Here is a 24,256-nt window from a genome sequence, read left to right as displayed (position 1 = left end):
TAAGCTGACCAGCACACAAGGCAAGTGTTTGTTTCTAGTCAGCAGAAGTATGTGGTGTGCTTATGGTGGACTGTACAACATTGGGAATTCACATTACCTAATGTATGCTGGGGAAAAAAAAATACAGAAGCATATTTGTTTTTTAAAGCTAGGAACATACTTTTTACACATGCATCAGTAACTTAAGCAGTTATTAATAGAACAGGCATATCAACCTCATGAAGTGAATATGAACATTAACTTTACTATCCATTAAAGTTATCAAATGCTACATTATAACTATTTTTTTTTTAAGGAATTTGCATCAGACAAGAAATCAGCTCCCTAATTAACTATATGGTCATATGCAGATGAACTATGCTTATTTTTTTTCTCTGTTTTGGAGCCTGAGCAAAAGCACTGGGGGCTGGAAGATGGCACCAGAGCATTGCCTTCCATGTCCCATGGCATTTGAGTTTATTCAGATTCAGCTAGAACTTGATCTAGTGCCTGCTGGAGCTGATGAGCATCTTTAAATTGGCTCCACCAGGCTTTCGGGTTGAGCCCATAGCCAGTTTTATTTAGCATCATTATATATTTATCAAAGAGCTGATAGAATCAACTGTTGAGCTTTGGAAAGCTGGAGAAACAATGTCTTTTTCTATTATTTTTATTTATTTATTTATTTATTTTTTTCAGAAGAGGAGTCTTTTTTACTGTTTCTGTATGTTTTAATGCTTCTGCATGATTTAGAGAAATGCACTGGTGCTTGTGTGAGTCCCCACATACATGCATAGACAAGGTGTCCCCAGTGTTTCATGTGCTGCTTAGGGCTTTCCAGCTGCTCTGAACATTGTATGTGAATCTAAATGGTCAAAAAGCAGCCAGATTTCCAGATTTTCCCAGCTTTTTTTTTTTTTTTTAATAAGAATTCAAGACAAATATGAAGAAGATGTCAAATCTGTGCAAAGCTTATTGGTTTTGTTTGGTATTAAGATGCTTTTCAAATTGTGGATGACTTTTATAGAGATTTGAAAATAACAGTTTAAGCAGGTTGAAATATGAAAGATGCCTTGTTTCTCGATATCTAGTAATAATGAAAGGTTAATAGTTAATCTTTTTTTTGAATAGTGTCTATTTAGTACCTATTTGACAGCTTAGTCAGAGAATATACCCCAATACCCTGTGTACTTTCTTTCATTAGTGAAGCTCTATCAGTTTCCAGTATGTGATGCTTTTTCATTATTTTCGGTCTGCATTTGGCTTCTAACCTTGTGTGAATGAAAGGATTCAATACAATTTAGTGTTCAGAAAAGGTCAGTGATGGTGGACTAACATTGATTAAGCAGGTCTTATGTTTCAAATCAAATTAATTTCCTTAGATGCGATGCTATGCTGTAGAAGCTCATAAGTGGCCTAAATTATCAAAGCAAAGCAAATTAATTAATTAATAATATAAATGTTACATTTATTAATTATAAAATATTCACTTATTTAAAAAAACATGAGTAAAAACAGTGTTTACAGAGGTTGATTATGGCAAGGGTTTGTAGTACATGCTGAGTATTGCTAAATATAAGCTGCATTTGAGCATTTTGAAAGGAAATATTGATTTAGCTTTAAAATAGTTTCCTTGTAAATACTAATTTATTGGCACTGTGTTGAACTAGGAACACTCTACAGTAACGTTACTGGAGGTTGAGTACATTGACATAGGGGGTAAACTGATACCTATTTTCTTCTATTTTATCTGTATCTGATCTCTATATTCCATCCTGTTTTATTATTCTTTGAAAAGTTAGCTTAAAAATACTGTCTGCATTCGAACAATCAGTTGTGAATAATGCAAAGATGTTGTTAAAAAAAATTGGAGGATTCACTTAAGGGTACATTTCACCTGAGACCCAGTTCTGCAAAGGTGCAAATATCTATTCCCTTACATATTGTGTGACTTCAAGAGATAATCTCGGTGCTTTTGGTTGGAAATGGATCTAACACAAAGGTGAAATTCCCTCAGGTGAGAGGGCTTGTGCAAAATCCTTTAAACAGGAACAATGCTTTGATTAGACTGTATTAGGCCAGTAGGTGTAGTCTTTGTTCTTCAGTGGCTCTGTGCAGCTACCTTAAACAGCAATTAGTGCAAAAGTGGCTACATGTGGGAGAATACACACTTGTAGACTGTGGGCTCAGAGATGATGAGATGACAACCAGCACCTGTCTGGAAGGTACATCAGCTATGGAACATGGGAGTGAACCTGAGCTACTATCCCCAGCCTCTCAATACTGAGTGAGTTAGGAAGGAACAGATGTTTGCAGGATAAATTGACACTTAAGTCTACATTCATTGAAGAACCAGGAGTCCCATTGCATCGCCTGACCCCCAGCCATTTTTCCTGATGCTTTTGGTAAGCATGATTTCCAAGAGCACTTTCTCCTGAGTAAGTACAATCTTTTGTCTAATCCTGGCTATATTACAAGTGATGAGCTATACAGAAACTCCAGTAGATGAAGGTGAAAGATGGTAACAGTTGTTGCATGGCTGAGATGCAGCTGAGGCAGCCTGGGCACTCTTCCACTTTGATCCAGTGCATGCTTTAAATAGGGTTGCCGAAACCAAACAAACCCGTCCATGTTTTCAAGGAGAAGTGTTCCTTGTCAGATGTGGATGTGTCACTGTTGACAGAGCTCTTCCTTCCCAGCACTTGGCTAATGCCTCCCTAGCGTGTCCTGATCTGAACCCTATAAATCTCAGGGCAAATATGCAAACATCCACAGCTAGCAAGCGGTGCATCAGATGACAGATTAGTGTGGTTGCTCCATGCAGTTGTAACAGAGAGGAACGTCACTGAGCTCTGCAAGCACAACATGAGAAGTTGGTGCCCCAAAACTTGGATCCTATATGGAAGATATGAGACAATTTATGGGCATCAATGTACAAGGGAATAAGGAAACAGTTCCATGAATATATCATGAGCTTCCTCATACAAGTACTGAGTTTTTTTTGTAAGAGGGCTTGGAAACACACAGGTAGTAAGTATGCAATTTGGGAAATTATAAAGCTGCCTCTGGCCTGGTTTTATTATCTTGTCTTCATATCTCTTTCATGTATACCAGTAAACCCAACCTCGCAGTACACCTGACTGGGGAACTGGAAACCACTTGTGTTTTGTGTTTGCTTAATTTGACCTAGGGTCACTTGGGTGCAGTTTTAACTTAAAAAAAACAAAACAAAAACAAACAAACAAAACCACTACATTTTTGTGTGTTTCACTGTATGAATGAGTCAAGAGTATAGTGGTTAAGACTGGTTATTTGTCCTGTTCTGGACTGATAGATCTTATTATTTTTGTGAATCTGTGTGGTGGTTTACAATCTGCATCTACTCATAGCCTCATAGCATGTAGTCTAAATACATAATCAAACAAAAGATACAATGGACATGGTGGAACGAATTTTTGTTGGTTAATGCCCCTCGCTGATCTTTTTCCTTCAAAGAACAATGACACCATCAAATACACTTTAGTTAACAGTATATAAGCCACACTTTAATGGGAGCTGGAGCCTGAACCAACAAAACTGCATGAAACAACTTGCAGCCTGCTTTCAAAATGTTGATATCTGCTGGGAGCTTGCTAAGGCGTGTATGTATCAGAGCCATGATGAGCTTGTTTCCGTGTTAGTCTAAATTTGCGGTCCACAGTTCTCTGCTTTTCTCTGGAATTTTACTGGGTTTTGGTTTTGGTTTTCATAATGTGGCTTGTACCTTCTGTCAGGTTTTATTATTATTATTATTATTATTATTATTATTACTATTACTATTATTATTTATTATTATTAAACTGAATAATAGTATTTATAAGGATATAAAATAATTTTGGTTCATGTTTGGTTTTCATTTATATTAAAAATAGAAAAAAAAACATTTGATTTATTTTTTGCCTTTTCACAAGAATAGCATGTATGTTAAGTAGGACTGTAGCTTTAAAAAATATTTAAAAACTTGTTTGTTTTAGTATGAAATGGCTACTATTCAACAAGATTTCTAATGAACTGTTAGAGCATGTGCTTGGCCAGGTCTACAGTAGGAACACCTCATTAAAGTGAGAATGTCACGTTACAGCAGAAGGGAGATGAACACAGCCATACCACCGAAGCTGGTTTTTGTACTTACATAGCAAGCCAGTTTTCTGTATGAAATAGGCACTCACTATAAAGCTCTTTGTTTTGGTATAGCTGTATCAGTTTTAGGATGCATATGCCATCACAGCTCAGTGAGTTAGAAATCACTGTTCCTTGCACATTTGAATTCTTGTCTGCAAGAGTGCATAATGTGGCTACAAGCTTCTTTTGTAGCTATGCTACAGCAGATATCTATGGGATAGGTACACATGCATGTGCACACAAAATATATAATATATGTATAACATATGTGAGTTACTCAGGTGTTCTGCATTTAATGTTCTTTTTATTACAGACCTTTTTATTAGTCTGAATTGACACTTGTGACAGGAAAACAAAACAAAAAAACAAGGGAAGACAAAACGGGAAATTGCAAAAGTTTCTGAGGTTTGCATAAGATCTTTGAAGTGCTCAAGGAGTAAGTGCAGTGTTCTTGTTTGTTACTGGTCGCAAGCTGGAATCTTCTACTTTTTCACCTATTATGTTTGTCAGATGTGGCTGACTGTTTATTAGGCATGTGTTAACTAGAGGTGAGGTAGAAAGAGGAGATAAACTTGGTCTGATGTGTTTAAAGCCAAATCCTGTCAATTCACTATGAAGAGATCGGTTAGAATTCTCTAAAATATATATTCTAGGAAAAGGAAAATATTGTTTTCTTTTAACAATATTTAAATGACAAAATACTGGTTTGCCAAGTGCTTTGATGTTAGAAGAAACTACTTTATTATTCCCCCAGTTTGAATGCCTTTATGGATTCATCACAAGTTGTCCTGGGAAAAGATTAAACTTTACTATAAGGAATGTGTTCCTATCCCATAACACAAATATCCTTATGAGGCATTATACAGAAGCAGCTTGTAAATCTAAATTCCAAATAAGCAGTTTAAAAAAAAAAAAAAAAAAAAAAAAGGCTGCTGCCATTACTGTAGTTTGGATAACATATTACAAGTTCTAGGAATTCCTGTGCTGCAGGGCAGGAACAGTTAGTTGGAGCTATGAACAACAATATCTCCATGGCACAATTTCTTGTTAACAGCAGTGCTCCTCCAGCAAAGGTATCACATAATTTTAGAGACATTATTGAAGCCTTATGGCTTCACAGTACCTCTGCTATGTTTACTCTTCATGTCTTCAGTGTTTTTGGACTCAAAGTCTCTGCCCAGCTGCAGTGAAGTAAGCATTTAAAGGAAGTGCATATACTAGATCACAGCGGTCTCTTGAGTCCAATTATTTTTTCTTCTTTGCTTTTTGTGAAGCTTCTTTGTAAAGTGCCTATAGCCTAGTATGTGCCCTGGGGCTCTGCTTACAAAACCTGCCATTTCTATCTACTCATTGCCATGAAAATGTGTGCTTGTGTGGGGCTGCACTTTGGGAATGGGGCAATGGGTATCAATATGCTTGGAAAATGTCCTCATTCAAAGCATGACAAAGAAATGGCAACTCAATGAAATGCAAAACATGGTATAAGCCAAATCCTGCAGCTGTATCTGAGGCTGATATTTCCACCTTGTTTTGTCCCTGTGTTTTGCATGGTGCAGGTGGAGAGACAGGATTCTTCTCTGGTTGCAGATAAAAAGAATTGAAGCTTATAGCAGTGCTCTATCAGTACAGTACGGCTGTAGCTTTAAATATACATGTGTGCATGTGTATATATATATTAAAAGTATGGTGGTCTGGTTATAGTCACTGCAAAGACATGAATGGATATATAATGGATATATATATTAAAAAATATATATATATATATAAAAAAAGAATTGAGGTGAGAGACGTGAAGTGTAGTATAATAGTGTAACCTGCCCAAAGGCACTCTCTAACAGAGAAAGGACAGAAAGATGTGACTAAAATTGACCTGCTGTGCCGTCCATGGATGCAGTTTTAATGAAGTCTTCTTACCTTTTCATTTTGTCCCATGTCTGGTTTATTTTGTACTTGCTTTTATTTTCATTTTGGGAATTGTTACAGATGTTACACTGTCCCCTACAAGTTACCGTACATATGGTTTACATAATCCAAGTGTTAAGGGAAGGGAAGTATTTTTTTTTCCTTTTTATTTATGATAGATTTTTGGATCTGTTCTTCCAAGAAAAGACTCCTCCTAAAAGGAGTATACACCCATTCCAAATTTTTAAGCTTCACTTGAGTATTATTCATGATTTCCTTTCCTGCATGGTTAGAAGGCCAGAGAATGGGTCTTCTATGGAGCATGAAACTATTTGATGCTGAGATATGGTTGTGGTAAAGCCTGAGCTGGTCATAGAAGAGGACTTTCGGGGAGAGTCCTTAAGTCATCTGTCTTGATCCTTTAACTGCAGCTGGCCAGGAATTTTTCAGTCAAGCAGGGAGGACAAATGGGAAGAGAAGAGTCAATCTTAAAGAGCCTATAGATGGACTTTTATTTTTTTCTTTCCCAGCTGGGGAATTTGCATTACTGGTTTACAGCAGGCTTTTGTTCCCAATGGTAGTTAAGCAGAAATATTGGCCAAAAGACTAGGTGCCGTCTTTTGGGGGGGGGGGGGGGGGGAAGACCATAAATACAGTTTTTGTCTTCCTGAAATCTTTCAAGAGAGATTTTAATTACACCCTCAAAAGGAGGGTCCTCAAAGGAGAACTTTGTTATAATAGCACGGTAAGCATGATAATGCCATTTAATGTCAACAGGAGTTGTTGTGATTGATACAAAAAATAGATTTAAGAGAAGGTAAATGGCAAAATTTACATTTGCCATTCTTGTATGGGAATTCAGAGGGTTTCAGCACCAGTGTTGACTGCAGATGCAGAACTGTTTCCATAAACAATTGTGCATTTTAAAGGCTCAGAGAGAGTTTTAATTTATCTGCTTTCCAAAGATGAGATGCATACCTTTTAAACTTTCTTTTTCATTTTTAAGGTCGTTTGTTACTGCTTTAACATCACCTAGCAATTCCTTTATATCAATAGCTACAATCAGAAGTACATGTTTAAACTAGTATTAATATGAGTTTGTGTTTGTTTTGTTTTTAGTGATAATTAATTTCTATTGTACTTTTCCAACCAAACTGTAGGTTCTATCAAATACAGGAATTAAGTGAAGCAAACAGACTGCTGTCAGGGTATGTTAAAGGAATGAATTATTATAAAAGAGTCTGGGCTGGGTCCCTCCTGCGGTATTTTGTAGCTTTCTCTGGTGCTGTTTTTTGAAAGGTTTGTTTAAGATTGTTCACTGCAAAGCTGGTTGTCATGGAGGAGAAACAGAAAGAGAAGCACACCATTAAAATGCCTAGCATAAATAAGATGTATATCAGGTAAAGATTTAAAACAAAAAAAAATCATAGTCTGCTCAAAGGTCCCTGAGCTCATGTCTGAGCATACATTTGATTTGTGTGTGTGTCATTTATAACTAGAGAGAGATCCTTTGAGCAAAACAAGCTGGTGTCTGTTGAGAAATATGCAGATATGATGCATTAACTGCATTTCAACTAACATTGCAGTAATTTAAGAAAAAAATAAAATTGCTTAAAACGTAGGATATTTGTTTGAGGCATATCCAGACCTAAAGTATAACTAACTGCCCTATTGGTTCTCAGCTTTGGCTGTTATAATGCAGAAATATATAATATTTATAACAATAGCTGTGGATACATGAAAACAAAAAGGTTTTGTGTGTTTGTGATGTGATACATATATCCAAGTAAAGGTAAAGGATTTTATTTTGATATTGTGTTTTAGGGAAAAACTTCAAAAGCTGTCTATATCCACATCAGATGGTGTTCACAGTAATAATTTAATGGACGAAAATACTGGATTGTGGTTACATGTTCAATTCAGTTGGTTACAGAGCAGGATAGAGAGATAACATCCTGAGCTATTCATCACTGCTTCTGCCAGGAGGTATCGCCCCCTCAACTCTGCTTTTATAACTGCAAGTGTAATCACATCCCGATCCACTTTTTCTCTGATCTAAATTAGCTTTTAAGAGTAGCTTTTGTGTAACTTGAATCATTTTGACAGCACTGTATTTGAGGGGGGAAGTAAATATATAACAAAATATTGTAAACTGGAAAATACATGTAGAAATTAAATTCAATATACAGAAGGTTTTTTTTTTAGCTCTGTTATAGTCTTAGTGTTCCCTGTCATTGTTTAGAACAATTCCTGGAAGAACGCTGTAGGTGAATATCACGTCCTAAAGATTGATATAAGTCCTCAAAGCATGGGCTGAAATAGGGTGTAATTTATGTTGCTTGTGCAATTGCTCTGGAGTGTCTATTGAAAATACTGCAATTGTAGAGCATACGTCTTAAGACCCTGGTTTAATGTGGTTGAAAATTGGACAAATATGTGAGATTTCTTCTCTAGTAAAGTGCAATGCGTTCCTGTATATACATTGCATCTATTATCACTAGAGGGCAGCAAATACAAACACTGAATTATGTATTCTACCAGAAAGTTGATTAGTTGGTTGATTTTTTTTTTTTTAATGAATAAAAGAGCCAAACTCTTTATTAAGCTCAGCTGCTGGGTTTTACTACGTACTTCCCCTGAAATAATTCAGGCAAACTTTGTCATTTCAGTCTGTTCAGCAACATAAAATACTCATATTTGATGCATGAGAAGTATATATAATTTCCCAACTACAGTGATCTGTAAAATGGTATGGCTTAGGCTATTCCAATGTGTTTAATGAATGTAACAAGCAGGAGGCTGCCAAGAAAGCCTTTTTAAAGCAGCATAATTATGCTGCAGTTCTGATCCTTAAAGCTGATGATTCTTAGAGGAGTTATGCTTTTTCCAGTTACAGCCACCAGTTGTTAGCCACCAGTGGAGTTTATCTCTTGATCCCAGTGTAAAAAACAATTCTGGCTCCACCTTTGCTGCTTTCTTGGTGTGTGTCAGCTGATTGCTGCAACTGGAACAACTCATTATATTCCAAATTTCTTTCTTTTTCATTATTAATTTTAAGTTCTAAATTTTCTCTCCTTCCAGTAAGGGAGTCGTAGGTAGAACCCAGAGAAGATGGGTGAAGCTGATTGATTTGGTGTCGTTTCTTTGTCCATATCTGTCCTGCTTCTTCCAGACCGTTATGGTTTTTGGCTTACACCCTTACTTTCTCTCCATTCTTTGCTGCTGTGCTCTCCCAGAAAAAGGTGGCCTTTACATTTTGTGGAGCGCCTTTCTGTTAGGGCTCTTGCCAACCTAAATGCCAGATGAAGTTGGCTAATCCTATGGAAACGGTCTTGTGTTTGTGACCAGTAGGAGTCAGATTTGACACGTGTGACTATTGCTGTTTTCTGCTGTATAGAGGTCAGTCTAAAAATGCTTTTTTAATTATTATTATTATTGTTTTTATTTAATATTTTTCAGGCAGGATTCTCATTTGGCTCATGAAATATGTTCAGGCTGTCAATTCCTGATTTACAAGCATACAACCTTTAAAGCTAAAATCTAGGATGCATTTAGCTGTCTTCCTCTTTGTTTTATTTTTTATCATGCAGTAGACAGTATGCACTGCATCTACTATACTCATACTCAGGGCTGATGCTTAGACATCTCTTTGGAGTCTTCTAGTGCAGCTTTATTGACAGTCCAGCGCATTGTGGTTGAATTAAAAAGCACTGTTATCCCACCTTCAAAACTAAGCACATTTCTGTGGGAACTCCCATATTACTACTTACTGACCTGCAGGAGGAAAGACTAAGACTGTAAATCTCCAGTGTGGCAGCTCAGAAGTACTGCAACTGAATCAACAAAGTGGCCCTTGAGCCTTTTTCCTATCCTTTTCCTCAAGACAGAAATGTAGCCGTCTTACTTGTTTGACTGTATCTTCAGGAGTTTTTGTTTACTACCAAAAGAAAGAAAAGGACATGGTTGCTTTATTTCAGAGGATCAGGATTTTTGCCAGGCTTCTAAAGATATAATTCTCTTTCTTGTCCTTGTCAGTAATACGTTTGTGTTTATCAGAAGCCCTCTACTGGATCTCAGGGGAAACTTAGCTTTTCCTTGAAAGTTTATATTCCCTAGGATCTTTTGGTCTGGTCTGCATGCTGTCTGGTCTGCAGGCATCTCTAGGTCATTGTTACAAACCATAAGCATTAATATGACAGATGAATAAAAGGATGAAATCCTCACTAATATAGGTGAAATCCATGTGTCTTTGCACAAACATGGGGTAACATAACAACAACAAAAGGCAATGTAATAATGAAGTTCACATTCTTGTGGAAGGAATATAAAATTTTGGTTAATAGTCTTTTTTTTTTTTTTTTTTCCAACTACATCAATGGTACAGGGCTTTGCAGGGACCAAGAAATAGTTTACGTAGTACAAGTACTGACAACTGTAGAACTTTGCACAGAAGTGGTTGTTACAGTTTCTACATTTTTGAAGTTTCTTTTAAGGGGAGCAGTTTTGTAGGAGATATGCAATTATCTTCATGATACAAGTTACTTATAAGGTAGACTTTCTAAAACAGTAATCTGAAATAGATTAATTTTCTGAGGTCATTAGCCTTTCATTAACAAGCAACCCTTGAATGAATGTGATCTACCTATTACTTATTATGCTGTGTTTTTAGTATGAAAGCTGATTAAAAACAAATGCTCCAAAAAGATCATTCTTATATTATTTTTGCATTCACTTTACTGTTATACTAGGTCGCAGTGTGCTTTTTACGCAGAAAGTAAGATATACTTCTATGTGTTAAATGGCTTAGAAAAGTATTACTCTTCTGTTAAAGGAGGAGAAGGAAGTCTGCTATGTCACATGAAATGGCCATGTCACATCCACCCTGATTTTCTTTGAAGGTTTTATAGACTCATAGACCCAGATGGATTACTAGATCAGCTGTCTCTCTCAGATGACTGACTTGCACATAAAGGTGAAAGTAACAAAATCACTGACTTGTTTTGAATTGAAATATCATTTGTTTGGGGTTAAAATGTAGCTTCCAAAATGATAACGTTCTTGATTTGAAGACAGCAGGTAGCAGAGAATCTATGACTTCACTGCTGTTGTGCTCTAATTTACTAATTCTCATTACTAATATATTTGTCTTGTAAGCATTTTGAATTGGTTTCAATTCATCTGCTGTCTATTGGTTCTTGTTGATTCCTCAGTGCTAGTTAACTGGCACCCTGTATTTTCTTGCTTGTGCCTCTACACAGTAACTGCTGTGGGGTTTTTTTTTGCTTGTTCTTGGTGGTTTTGTTGTTGTTGTTTGTTTGTTTGTTTTAATGTTAAACAGACTGTTTTTCTTTTACTACAGAACACTTATTATTCAAGGGATAGAAAAATTTTAACTCTTCTCCTACTCACTGTACCTGTAAGCCTTTAGAAAAACAGAGATACCAGAGCTGTGTGTCCTTCTCTATCACTGGGGCTGCCAGAGTGGTGTGTTAGGAGTGCCTCCCTACTTTTATTTATTACTATAGAAGATACAGATGTGGAGTGTGGGGAAGGCCACTGTAGCACTATGAGATGTCCTGTTATGTTTCCTTTCTCCAGTGATTATATGAGCTCTTCAGAGTTGCTGCTTTCTTCAATGAAGTCCAGCATTTTGTACTCAAGGAGCTGTGTTCCTAGCTGTCGTGGGTATATTTGCAGTTAAACCGTGAATTCTAGTTTACATGAACCGTGTCAACATATTGAATGAGTAATAGTTATTTTTGTGACCTCCATATCCATAATTTATTATTATTTCCAATTTTTGTTAACTGGAAGTCTTCAAAGTGTGGAAGTTCTCATAGCAATGATTGAATTCTAGATCATGAATGAAAAATGACTGTAGCATATGAACTGTAGCATAGGTCTTGCATAGGTCTAGTAACATAGGTGTTGCAGAAATTTATTTAAAACTGCCCTATTACATGAGGACATCACGTAATCACCATCAACATGTTGATGATTCTAAGAAATCCATCAACAGTAAGTTCCTAAGCAATTTAATATGTCCTTTCTTGACATTCGAATTGCTATTGCAGAATATTGTATGGTACTAAATCAAATGCCATACAACAATTCAAGAATATTACGTGTTCAAAGGCTTAAAACCATATTGACTGGCATTCATTGTTTTCCTTTTTCATAGTTCTTTATAAAGCAAATGCCTAAATGTGTGCATTTCAGCTTTTCCTTTGTTTTATCCCGGACTTACATTTCATGAATTGGCCTGAAGTTACCCAGCCATCCTGCTTAAAAATTGTAATTGGCACAAAATTAGCATTTCTGCAGTCTTTCATAATTTCCTAAAGCTGAACATCCCAGCTCCTGGGATCTCTGCCACCTCTTTTATGACTTTTGTGGAGAAAGTTATCCAGGCTTGTTGATTAAATAATAGCTAACATTTCCTGTGGGCATTAAAGGATTTGATCATATTTCTGCCTACCAAGGTCATTGTCCCAATTCTTTCTAAATATACAACAGTACTCATTAAAATCCTCTTTGTTTTCTGAATTATTACTCAGTTACTTTCTTTCCAAGTTACACTTTTATCATTTCCATATTCTTTGCTTGATTAGATCCACTGTAGAAAAATGTTATTATTGCCTCCTTTCACCATGTTTTGTCTTCATGGATGTATGTGTTTATGAAAACAAGAATATCCCATTCATGTTGCTGGATTTCCACGTATTTCTCATTTCTTTTTATTTGTGTTGAATTTCACTCATTATTTAGTTGTGTGTGGCAACTATTTACTGTACACTCATCTGCCCAACATAACTTCCTTTAAAATTCATTATTCAATCATTCCAACATGGGAATCAAGGGTGAAAATCAGCCAAAACATGTGCTGATTACTGCAAATCAGCACAGGTGTGAATTTCCCATCTGTAAATTTCTAAGGTAGTCAATCATACTCTACATGTAGCTAAAATCAGAGGGTGGTCTTACTGAGTCAGTAAAGTCATAACACTAAATTATATTGTAGCTATCGGTACTTGGAGATGATTGAGGCTGTGGGTCTCAGAAGAATCACACAAACGTGTAACAAACTGTTAATCCCAGTCATCATTTCCTACTAAAAGTGTAGTTGTCAAGCAGCTAAAATGAATAGTTGTAGCATACAGGCATGTTGTAAGAATCATGAAAAATTGTTTTTCTCCATGCCAAGAATTTTGCAGATTCAATGGAGTATACAAACAGTCTTTCTACAGACTTGTAAACATCTTCAGAAAAGACAGAAATAACAGAGAAGTCTCACAAACTGCCTAATGTTAGTAAAAGACATCAAAATTATCTAGATAATAGCTCTATAACATCTTTCATTGATAAATTTAATAATCTACATGTATAATTCACTATGGATGGGTCTTTGTCTAGTATCTTGGTGGGAAGTAAAATAATCAAGGAAGATTTTTTTGCACATACTAAACAAGTAGTGCTATTTACACAGCAGATGTTTTAAATAGTTCTGTGCTTTTGAGGACAGTAGTTAATAAAATTTAACTAGGAACCAACCTTTAATGTGACAAAGTAAGAGAAATGACTTTAAACCTTGTTTTTCCAACATCCATTTTTACTACCAATTGCAATCAAACTTTCACACCTACACACTTCACTTCTTCAGTAGTCAGAAGTACAACTGTTATTTTACCCTCTTCTAAGTCTTCTAATTTAAATTGCCTCTTGAAGGGAGGCAGCATGGCATAAGGATCAAGGATTGTCCCAGGAGTGGCCTGGCAGAGTTGTCACATCCTTATCTCCCTCTCTCTCCATTTACCTTCTTGTACAGGTTCATGTCAGCACTGGGCATCCTCTTGCAGGTTTTCCTCAAAGATATAAATAAAATCCCCATCTATAAGAAGGGTTGTAAGGAGGACCTGGGGAATTACAGACCTGTCAGCGTGACCTCGGTGTCAGGAAAGGTGGTGGAACATTCATCTTGAATGCTATCACACAGAACGTGTGGGACAACTGGGGGTTCAGGCCCAGTCAGCATGGATCCATGAAAGGCAAGTGCTGCCTGACCACCTTCATCTCCTTCTATGAACACGTGACCCACCTGGTAGATTAGGGAAAGGCTGTTGATGTAGTCTACCTAGACTTCAGCAAGGCCTTTGACACAGTCTCCCACAGTATTCTCCTGGAGAAGCTGGCAGCCCGTGGCTTGGACAAGTACACTCTATGCTGCATCAAAAACTGGCTGGATGGCTGGGCTCAGGGAGTGGTGATGAATGGAGTGAAATCAGCTGGTGACTGGTCACGAGTAGTTGTCCCCAGGGATTGGTGCTGGGGCCCATCCTCTTTAATATCTTCATTGATGATTTGGATGAGGGAATTGAGTGCACCCTCAGTACATTTGCAGATGACATCAAGTTGGGGGGAAGTGTTGATCTGCCAGAGGGTAGGAAGGCCATGCAGAGGGACCAGGACAGGATGGGTTGATGGGCAGAGGCCAATGGGATGAGGTTCAACATGGCTAAGTGCCAGGTCCTGCACTTTGGCCACAATAACCACATGTAGTGCTACAGGCTTGGGGCAGAGTGTCTGGAAAGCTGTGCACGGGAAAAGGATCTGGGGGTGCTGATTGATGCCTGAAGATGAGCCAGCAGTGTGCCCAGGTGGCCAAGAAGGCCAGCGGCATCCTGGCCTGTTTCAGGAATAGTGCAGCCAGCAGTACCAGGGAGGTGATCGTCCCCCTGTACTCAGCTCTGGTGAAGCCGCACCTCAAGTACTGTGTTCAGTTTTGGGCCCCTCACTTCAATAAAGGCCTCTCACTTCAAGAAAGACTCTCGAAAGATTGAGGCCTTGAAGTGTGTCCAGAGAAAGGCTATGAAGCTGGTAAGGGCCTGGAACACAAGTCCTATGGGGAGCAGCTGAGGGAACTGGGGAACATTGGACATTGGAAAAACTGGGTTTATTCTGGAGAAGAGGAGGCTTGGGGAAGACCGTATTGCTCTCTACAACTACCTGAAAGGAAGGTGTGGGTAGCTGGGGGTTTTGCCTGTTCTTACAGATAACTAGCGACAGGACTTGAAGGAATGTCCTCAAGTTGTGTATGGGAGGTTTAGGTTGGAAGTTAGGAGACATTTCTTCTGAGAGAGAGTAGTCAGGCATTGGAATGGGTGGCCCAGGGAGTTGGTGGAGTCACTGTCCCTGGTGGTGTTTAAGGAACAGTTGGACATGATGGTTAGTGATGTAGTTTAGTGGGCCATACTGGTGTTATGGTATGGTTGGACCAGATGATCTTGGAGGTCTTTCCCAACCTTGCTGATTCTATGAAAAGGAGTCAGAAAAAGAGTAGTTAATGGAGCCTCTAAATCTTTGTATTTTAGGAGGTAAAACTTAATTCCCTTTGTGCAATCTCCGTGCTTGCCTGGTTGAAGCTCTTCTAACTCCAGAGCATACAAAGGATCCTCCTCCAAGGCTGGGAGGAGAGGGAAGATGAGGAGGAGGAAGAGGGGGAGGGTAAGAGCTTGACAGGGACCCTGCTGTACCCATGAGGACGACAACCTTCCTGCCATAGTCCCTGCTCGCTTACAAATTTTGGAGGATCTCTGGGCCTTTTTAGCTGGTTGTGCAGAGGAGTCTTTTGCAGTCCTCAGTGTTGTGAATTTTGAGATAAGGTGGAAAGCAATGTTGCAGTATATTTTGCTAGAGAAACCAACAAAAGTGTTTCTAATCCTCAGTGTTAGTATTGGGTAGGTAGCAGCAGTGTTCTCTCATGGATGACCAGAAAACAATGTAAAGCAGATGTTTTTTATTTTAATAATTTTAATATAAAATTTTTTAATTTAATAAATTTTGTTTTAATTTTTATCTATTTTGATGTCTTGCCAATCTCTAATAATCCAGGTCTGTTTTCAAAACTTACTTTGTATTCATCTTCCTGTATAGTCCTTGGACAGGTATAACTTCTTTTTACTGAAAATGTATCAGTAATGTGTTTATTCACATATATATATATTTATATATATATGTGTGTGTGTATATATATTACCTATTTTAATGAAAACAGTGTGGTTTCCATAGGAAAACATGTAAGTGCTGGATGGTCTATTGACTGTAGCCAGTTGTCACATTGAGATATACTTCTCTGCTGCTAGGAAGAAATCTCTCAATCTCATATTTTGCCCTATTGATTTTTGCAGGCTCAATTCTTTCTCAAGCACTTAGTGTTTTTGACATTGCTATATAGCGTCACCCAGAGAGCTAGAAACCACTTCAATCAGAAGGTTTCTTATGACTGTTGGTCAGCAGCTCCCAGTGAATCAGCAATATGGGCTTAGGCTGGATGCTACACCAACTTGTCCTTAGACATTTCCTCATTGTCATGTTGGGAAACTCCCTTCTTTTGATACAGCAAAGACTCAGAAATTTGCCGCAGTAATGCATGTGTCTTGCACAATGTGATGTAAGATAATGCATTCGTCCATTTAAATTTTGTTTTCTGAATGGCAGATGGCAGGATATTTTATTTAATGTTCTGAGTCAGTTCACTGACATGCTCCACTTTCAATTAATCCCTTCCCCCCACTTTTTTGTGATGTATAGTTGTAATTGATTATACATGTATTAACCTGCTAAAGCAGAAAGAGTAAAAGTTAAATAAATACAGTGAAAATTTGGTTTTAGGATGCTAATATTCTGATTTCTGCATGGAAACTTCGTATTTCTGGGGTATTGTAAGACACGTGAACTGTTTCCTCTTAATAACTGCTTTTTTCCTATTAAAATTGGGAAAAAATACAAACAAACAAACAAACAAAAAAGTAGAAAATGGCAGCTTATTGGCAAGCAGATCATTTTTTAATCTAGATTGCATAAAAGCCCAAACCATTTTCAATATTACAGTATACCAAAGATAGCTCAAGAGTACTGGTAGCTTTATTTGTTGCTTTTAATTCATTTAAAAAACTCATATATTTCCCTTCCATATGAAAAATTAAACAGAGTAGGAAAGCCAAATGAGTATACAAAATACTAATTTTAACCGCTTGGATGGCATGTCCATTGAAGAGAGCTGGCAAACGCTGCTGAAGCAACAAGAACTCAGACTAATTATTTTTGAATGGAGTGTGAATGCTGCAGGCGGGGATGCCATTATTAAATGACATGGTTGTTAAAGAAAAAAAAAAAAAAAAAAAAGATATACCCCATGCCCAGGAGAGCCCCCAGTGACGCCCAATCAGAAATTTTCCTATCTCATGTCACCAGCCCCTTGCATTTATATCTTTTAGGGTGACATACTATTGGCTGCTAGTTAGGCTCTATGGGAGGGATTAGTGGCACTCTTTGTGGCTTCCCCTTCAGATCCTTATTTGGTAGCTGTTGATAGAACAAGTCTTTCCAGCAGCTGAGCATCTTGACATACATTATTCATTAAGTCCTGGTGTTCAGGAAATATGCATATCCCTAGCTCTTCAGATATTTCTTCAACTCATACAATATGTCTCTTCAGTGCTGCCTCTGAGTGCTCGGAGTTTTATAAATGGCATTTATACAATCGGAAGAACACACGGTTGGATTTCATTTCGGAGTGCCTCCTGTGCACACAGTTGCTGAGAACCTGAAGATCAGCAAAAAGAATTAAGAGAGAAGAGAAGGCTTCTTTCTTGTTGAAAGTCTTTTGCTGTAACAGATAGGAAAGAACTGAATATCTTAGATTTGGTAGTATAGAAAAAAAATAAATCAAAAATGCCTGAGGCAAACTATTTACTCTCAGTTTCTTGGGGCTACATAAAGGTAGGATTTTGTTTTACCTTTTGAGAACCTTGATTTGCGGTGCATGATTGCATGATTACTGGATAGCACGAGTATTTGTGGGTAAAAGGACTGTGAGTAATATGCATATAAAGTCAAAAATCTGAAAAGCAAGGCTTTACTCAGCAGGGAGAATGAACTGCACAGTATATAGTCTTTCTTATAAATTGTGGTGGGACTTTTAAAATAATTGCTATAATGGATAATTATACCAAGTGTAGAACCATATAAATTCAGAAGAGTTTTGTGTTCCTTTATGAAAGATTGCTTCAGAACTGTATTTCTAGATGTTAAAACATTTCACACACAAAAAAAAAAATCAAAACCGAGATAACATACAATAGGAGACAGCATGATTAAAGAGGCTGAGGATAATGGATGAATGCATGACTCATCCTGGCTTTAACAGCTGAAGAAATGTGAAATTATCAACAGTATGTTCCAGCAACATTTTCTGGTAGCCTGAGTGTATGTGACAGCTTATTGATTAAAACACTGGGACACTGAAAATTATGTTCTTCTAAGATTGATCTATATTATTATGTAGAGAAGCTTTGAACTAGCTTGAAACTGCAGTAATGCTCGAAAATAGAATTAAATAAGCTTTATCTCTTTTATGGGAAAGTTTCCCACCAATTAATTAAATCAATATGCCATTCAACAAAATTCACTTAATACAGAACCGTATGTGAGCTTTGTTTTACCTCTACTTTTGTGCTTGTGCTTAAAAATAATAATGTTTTCTTATGATTTTATTTATGAAGTATGTTAAAAGGAAGAAAAATGAAACAATCTTATTCTTGACAAGCAGTAACTGTTCCACATCATAGCATTAAAAAAAATAAATCTCATTTCTACTGACCTAAGTAATGCAAGTATTTAATTAAATCACTAAATATAATATAAGCATTATATTCACACATGACTGAATCTGTTATGCTCACTTGTATTTATATCCACTTTTATCACATATTTGTTTTAAAAGTAGAAATTTAAAATCCTCATTAGGTCATTGTGTCTGATCAGGTCGTTGTGACCATTTTCTGCTATTGGAGAATTATTACAATATATTTTCTGGGATTTTGTTCAGTCATCTGTGAAGAGACTGAAGTCCATTATGCTATCTAGGTGGATTGTTTTCTTGTTTACTAAAAATATAAGATTAAATTATTTTCCATGTAGCTGAAAAAGAGGTATTTATTGTACATTGCTTGGAAATATATTCTGGATTTCCAGGCAGCTGCTGTAATTTTTTTACTTGCTCAATCACAAAAATCCAATCACTGATCTTTAAAAAACATTTCACTGTTGCTACATAGCCTTTAAAATGGATACAGATTTTTGCTATTTGAAGTTCAGCAAAGAGCATGATAGCTGTAGTTGATTACACATGGTAAAATATATCCTCTGTATAGACAGTGTCCTATACTATGTATATTGTATAGGCAATAATTTTAGTTAAGAAGCTAAATAGTACTTGAATGTGATTTTAGCATAATGCTCTCTAAGTTCACAGAATACATGTTTTAGGAAAAATATGAAGATCTATTTGCTCTTTCTGACAGTCAAAATTGAATAAAAGGAAAATTGTCTTAGTCTCAATGATTATGACATGTATTTACATTTCTCATTACACATATATTCATAATTTCTGTATGCTTCAGGCTGTGCTATATTATCTTCTGTTAGATTATATTGGAGAGAATGATGGTCAGATGGATGTCAGAGATCGTCTCTGGCTATCTTTGAGAATGTTTCCTTCAAATAATGAATACTACTGTTGCAACGCCAGGCTTGGAGACAGGAGCCTGACTATAGTTTATGAATTAAAAACCGGTTTGTGATCTTGATATAAATTAAATGCATGGTCTTCCAAGCAACACTCTTATTTTTTGAGAATGTTTTTACTTATTAAGAGTCCTGTTAAAGAGAGTTTTCCACTGATAAACATTAAAAACAGAAGCCTTATGTTAACCTCTAAGACTGGCCTATTTTCAGTTCCTTATCTTGTTTTTTTTGTAGAATACACCACTTTTCAAACCCTATAAAATAATATAGTTTATTCTATTTTAAGTTATGAAAGTATTTTAAAAATAGCAGTTATACATACTACAGAAACAAGATACACTGCAATGTGTGATATTCCAAATATTGAATGCATGTTTTCTGTATGTATTGTATCCATGTAAGCATTCAGAAGTGTTATCTAGAAAAGAAGCAGCCAAAAAATTTGAATCTGAGATCTGTTGCCATGTTGATTTGGGAACCAGTGCAAAGAAAGACTCCAGTGCTTTTAAGCATTCTACTTCAAGCCTCTGCAGTGTTTGGAGCTCAATTAACACTCACATTGAAGGATTGCCAGGTAGGGGCCTTTTGGTCCATGGACTGCCTTCTTGCCTTAGCTTTACTTTCTGTGCTGTTGCTAAAGTTACCTCTTTACAGTCCTTGGGATGCAGCAGATTGCCTGTTCATGAGAAGAAAGCCTGGGTGGAAGAAGTCCTCCTGGGGCATCTATGCTGAGGGTGGTTCTGCATCCTTCTGCAGACTGCACATTTATGTCAGCTTGGAGTTATTGATTCATGGACTTTAAGCAATAATGGAATCAGTAGACCCCATATATATTGAGTGCAGTCCAAACTTTTCATAGCCATGAACTGACTCTGTAGTTAGATCGTCTCCTTATTTTGGGAATTGACCATGAGTCTTCTTCTTGCTATAGACACCAAGTCTCCCCAGAATTACGTTAGTGCTCTGGTCACAGTTTGGGAATATAGTTACTGCAAAAGGCTGTCCAAATTTTTTTTACATACCTTTGTTGACATCTGAAAAAAAAAAATATTTTTTTTTTCTTCCACTAAAAACTATTTAAATATGCCCTAGGTTGATTGCGGTGTTTATACAGAGACACAGACACATTGCTATGAGCCCATTATAGCAATAGTTCAATCCCCACTGTGTAATTTGTTCTTTGGAGATGAACAATATTTAGGAAACTGTTCTTGTCTCAGCACTTTTATTCTCACTCTATAAGACTTTTCAGACTTTTTTTGTTGAACTCTGCTGCTGTGACATCAGTATTCTGTAGTGAAGAACAGTGTAATTGACTTAATGGATGTTTTATAGCCTGTCCATTTCCACAGGGAATTTCCTATACTATAGTTGAGGGCAGTGATAATCCAAATGTGTCATTTTTTCAATCTAACAGTGCCTGGCCTGCAAAATGAGAAAACCCTTATGTAGAAGAATACAATATATGCATAGCTCATCCAAAAACCTGTGATTCCTGCCTGTGCAAAGCTGACAATATTATAATTAAAGTGTATGTAACAACATATTCGATTCATTGTGATTGATTTTGTTCAACTACAAAACTATGTGACATTCAGATTTTTTAAATTCCTACTCAAAATAATATCTTTAACATTTACTATTTCAAGAATTTTTCATGTTTTGCCTTGTTTTGAATAAAGTGCTAAACATTATTTCCAAGATGAGAAATGAAGAGAGAATATGAGCAGTCTAGCCAAGTTTCAGGCACTTAAAAGAGATGTTTTCTGGTTGTTCTTGATTCAGATCAAGAACAACCCTGATTTGCAATAAGAGCTTGTGGGAGCAACATGAGAGTTAGGCAGAATTTCATTCTCAAATAATAATGCAATAATGCATAAATATGTGGAAAATTGTGCTCTATGAAGCAGCAAGTTTTTGAGAAATTTGTAAATTCTGAAAAAAGTAGAGGCTTTGGGATTTTTTTTTTTTTTGATATTTTAGGAAAAAAAAAAGTTGTTTTTTTTTTTTTCCCCCAAAGGACAAGATATTAAACATCAAAAGATTAAGTAATGTACAGATATACTGCAAAAGGACATAATCAAGAAAACTATTTCAACAGCTTAATTGCTGTTCAGTTAATGCTCCTTTATTTTTCTCATGCATTGTCATTTTCATCAGAAACAGCTGTCTGCATATGGTCTTCAACTTCATATGTTCCAGTGCAGATGACGGTCATAAGGCTTTGTCATGTGTAATTAGGAAATCAAAGCTATTTTCTAAACTCCACAGTCCAGATGTTCTCAAAATAGATGTCAATTAAAGCTGTGTTGGTGTTGCGTCAGCAACATGTGAAAGAACGTGAGGAAATCACACTTCTACAATGCTTTAAATCCCAAAGGCTTCTCTCATTGAATTCACTGTTAGCAGGAGGGCTTTCAGAAGTGTGGGGACTTGTTTTACTGTATGCTCATATTCAGCTGCAATGTAGTCTTCACCAGGTTTTATGCTGATGGCCTAGCTTATGTGCTCTGTTGTCTTTCGGGGTGATGTGAGGTAGGCAAGACTTTGCATTAGACCAGTCAGGAACATATGATTGGAAGAGACTGCTGTGTCTCTTCCAATCCAGTCCTCTGTCATTGCGGGCAGCCAAAAAAAAATAAAAATAAAATAAAAAATAAAAGAAAGGTTAAAAGCCAAAATTGTATCAGGTAGCATCAGGTAGTTGGGAAAAAAAAAAAAAAAAAAAAAAAAAAAAAAAAGCATAGTCTAAACACTAAGTTGTTCTCCTTTCAAACATGGAAAATTTTTAAATAGATGGAGAGCTCCTGAGCCGTACTTACTTTGGCTGAATGGTCTGTTGTTTTTTTTTTTAAGTGTGGCAAGTGGGCAAGTGATCCAATTGTGTTGCTCTACAGCTGCTAAAACAGCATGGCAGCGTTGGGCATTACCTGAGGGTTTATCAGGAAGCAGGCAGACAGATGAGGACTATTGAGGGGGATCCAGGGGCATTAGCTTTATGAAACCGAGAAGGAACGTATGTTGGAGTGGTAATGGATTTACTGATGACAGACCCGTAAATTAATGCCATTTTGTCAAATTCTTGCATTTTTGTTAAGATTCATATGTATGATATTTAATTTAAAGCTTCAGTTTCTGGGGATAGTCAGGAGACAAATAATCTACAACTTTTTGCAGTTTTTGCTCTAAATAATTCAGTTTTTCACCTTGGGTGAAGAACAAACAAATAACAACAAAAAACACACCTATGTAAGTGTGTCTTAAATGCATGTTAAAAGTTTCAAGGTCTTTTAAAAATACTTTCAGAATTTTTGCCCAGTCATGTTATTTCTTGGCAGGCTTGACTCTTTTTTTTTTTTTTTTTTTTTTTTTAACATTTGTAACATTGGTGACGAACATCTGACTTCACTATGGAGACTAGCACTGGTCTCATGCAGAATATATAGTTGTATAGTTCATAGCCTACGTAACTGTATTTGCGTTATGGTTCAGATTTTCAGAAATCTATTGAGTGCTTGCTAGCACACGTCTGTATCTGAGATCAAAGTTGTTCCTTTGGCTTGTGACAGAAGTGTAATTTGTAGTAGGAGTCTTTGTAGAGGGAAATTCCTGGGCTGATGGTATGTCAAGATGGCAGGAAAATGTGGTGGCTAATGGTTAGAATGTTATATTAAAGGTAATTTTTATATTGTGCACTGTGAGCAATACAGTAATTGGTGACTTCCAAAGACATTGAGAAGAAAATAACACCTTTCACTGTGCAAAACCTCTTTGAAGTAAGGGCTTTGATGATTCCAGTGTGGTGGAAAAGAGGTGGTCAATGTTTAGTCTACTGCTTTATCTAGTATATAGAAGAATAATTTTATAGTTTTCCTCATAAAAGGAATGTTTACAGGGTTATATAATAAGGATAACTATTGCTTAATATAGTAAATGATCATGTCTAGCTGCAAAAAAAGCACAAAATGAGTTTGAAAATGGCTGAAAATTATTTGGCCTTGTTAAGACAAAAGGAGAAGGGAAAGTAACAACAAAATGAAAAAATGGCACAATGGTAGACAATATTCAGTAGTGACAGATATTAATTTGCACTGGAAAGATCTGGTTGAATTGATAATAAATATTGCTGAGTTGTATTTATTGGTAATATCAAGGCAGAGCTATATTACTATATGTGAAATGCCATGTAACGTAGAGCTGCACAATTAGTATATGGAACACAATGCTGCAGGTTCTCTCTGTGGAAGGAAGCACTTCTTCCCAAACTTGTGTGAGTGATGGAGCCCTGGCTCAGAGAGGTTGTTCAGTCTCTTCCTTGGAGACCTTCAAAAGACATTGTCCTGCTCTGGATGTCCCTACTTGAGCAGGGGTTGGGCCAGATGGACCCAGAGGTCCTTGCCAACCTCAGCCATTCCAGGATTCTTTGAAGGTATCCTGGGCTCTTGAAGGAGTAAAGAAAGACTCAATTATAATGATGCAATCAATTAATGCTTTGTGGAATGCTAATATGCACTCACATCAAATGGCTGCCCATGTGAATCAAAGATAAGCCTACATATTGGCGTGTAGGAAATCAGTAAGATATTTTGATATTTTTAAGGAATGCCATCAAATTCTGTACGTTAATGAC

At 36.7% G+C, this 24,256-nt stretch overlaps 1 protein-coding gene across 8 annotated transcripts in view; it reads left to right on the top strand.

The window, feature by feature from the left end:
- PDE4D (phosphodiesterase 4D) overlaps positions 1 to 24,256 on the top strand; it is a 629,197-nt gene that overhangs the window by 587,203 nt on the left and 17,738 nt on the right. The window contains exon 1 of one of the 8 annotated variants that reach the window (XM_084504103.1): positions 17,410 to 17,820. The exons of 6 other annotated variants lie outside the window; for them this stretch is intronic. In XM_084504103.1, coding sequence (XP_084360229.1) covers positions 17,773 to 17,820 — 48 coding nt within the window. In that variant the 5' untranslated portion in view covers positions 17,410 to 17,772. Of the gene's footprint in view, positions 1 to 17,409; positions 17,821 to 20,074; positions 20,201 to 24,256 lie in introns of those variants that run through there. One more of the 8 variants, XM_084504101.1, reaches the window with a different exon arrangement.

The sequence above is a fragment of the Aythya ferina genome, assembly GCF_964211825.1.
Source record: "Aythya ferina genome assembly, chromosome: Z".
NCBI classification, from domain to species: Eukaryota; Metazoa; Chordata; class Aves; order Anseriformes; family Anatidae; genus Aythya; species Aythya ferina.
This window is presented reverse-complemented; position numbering and strand designations above follow the sequence as displayed.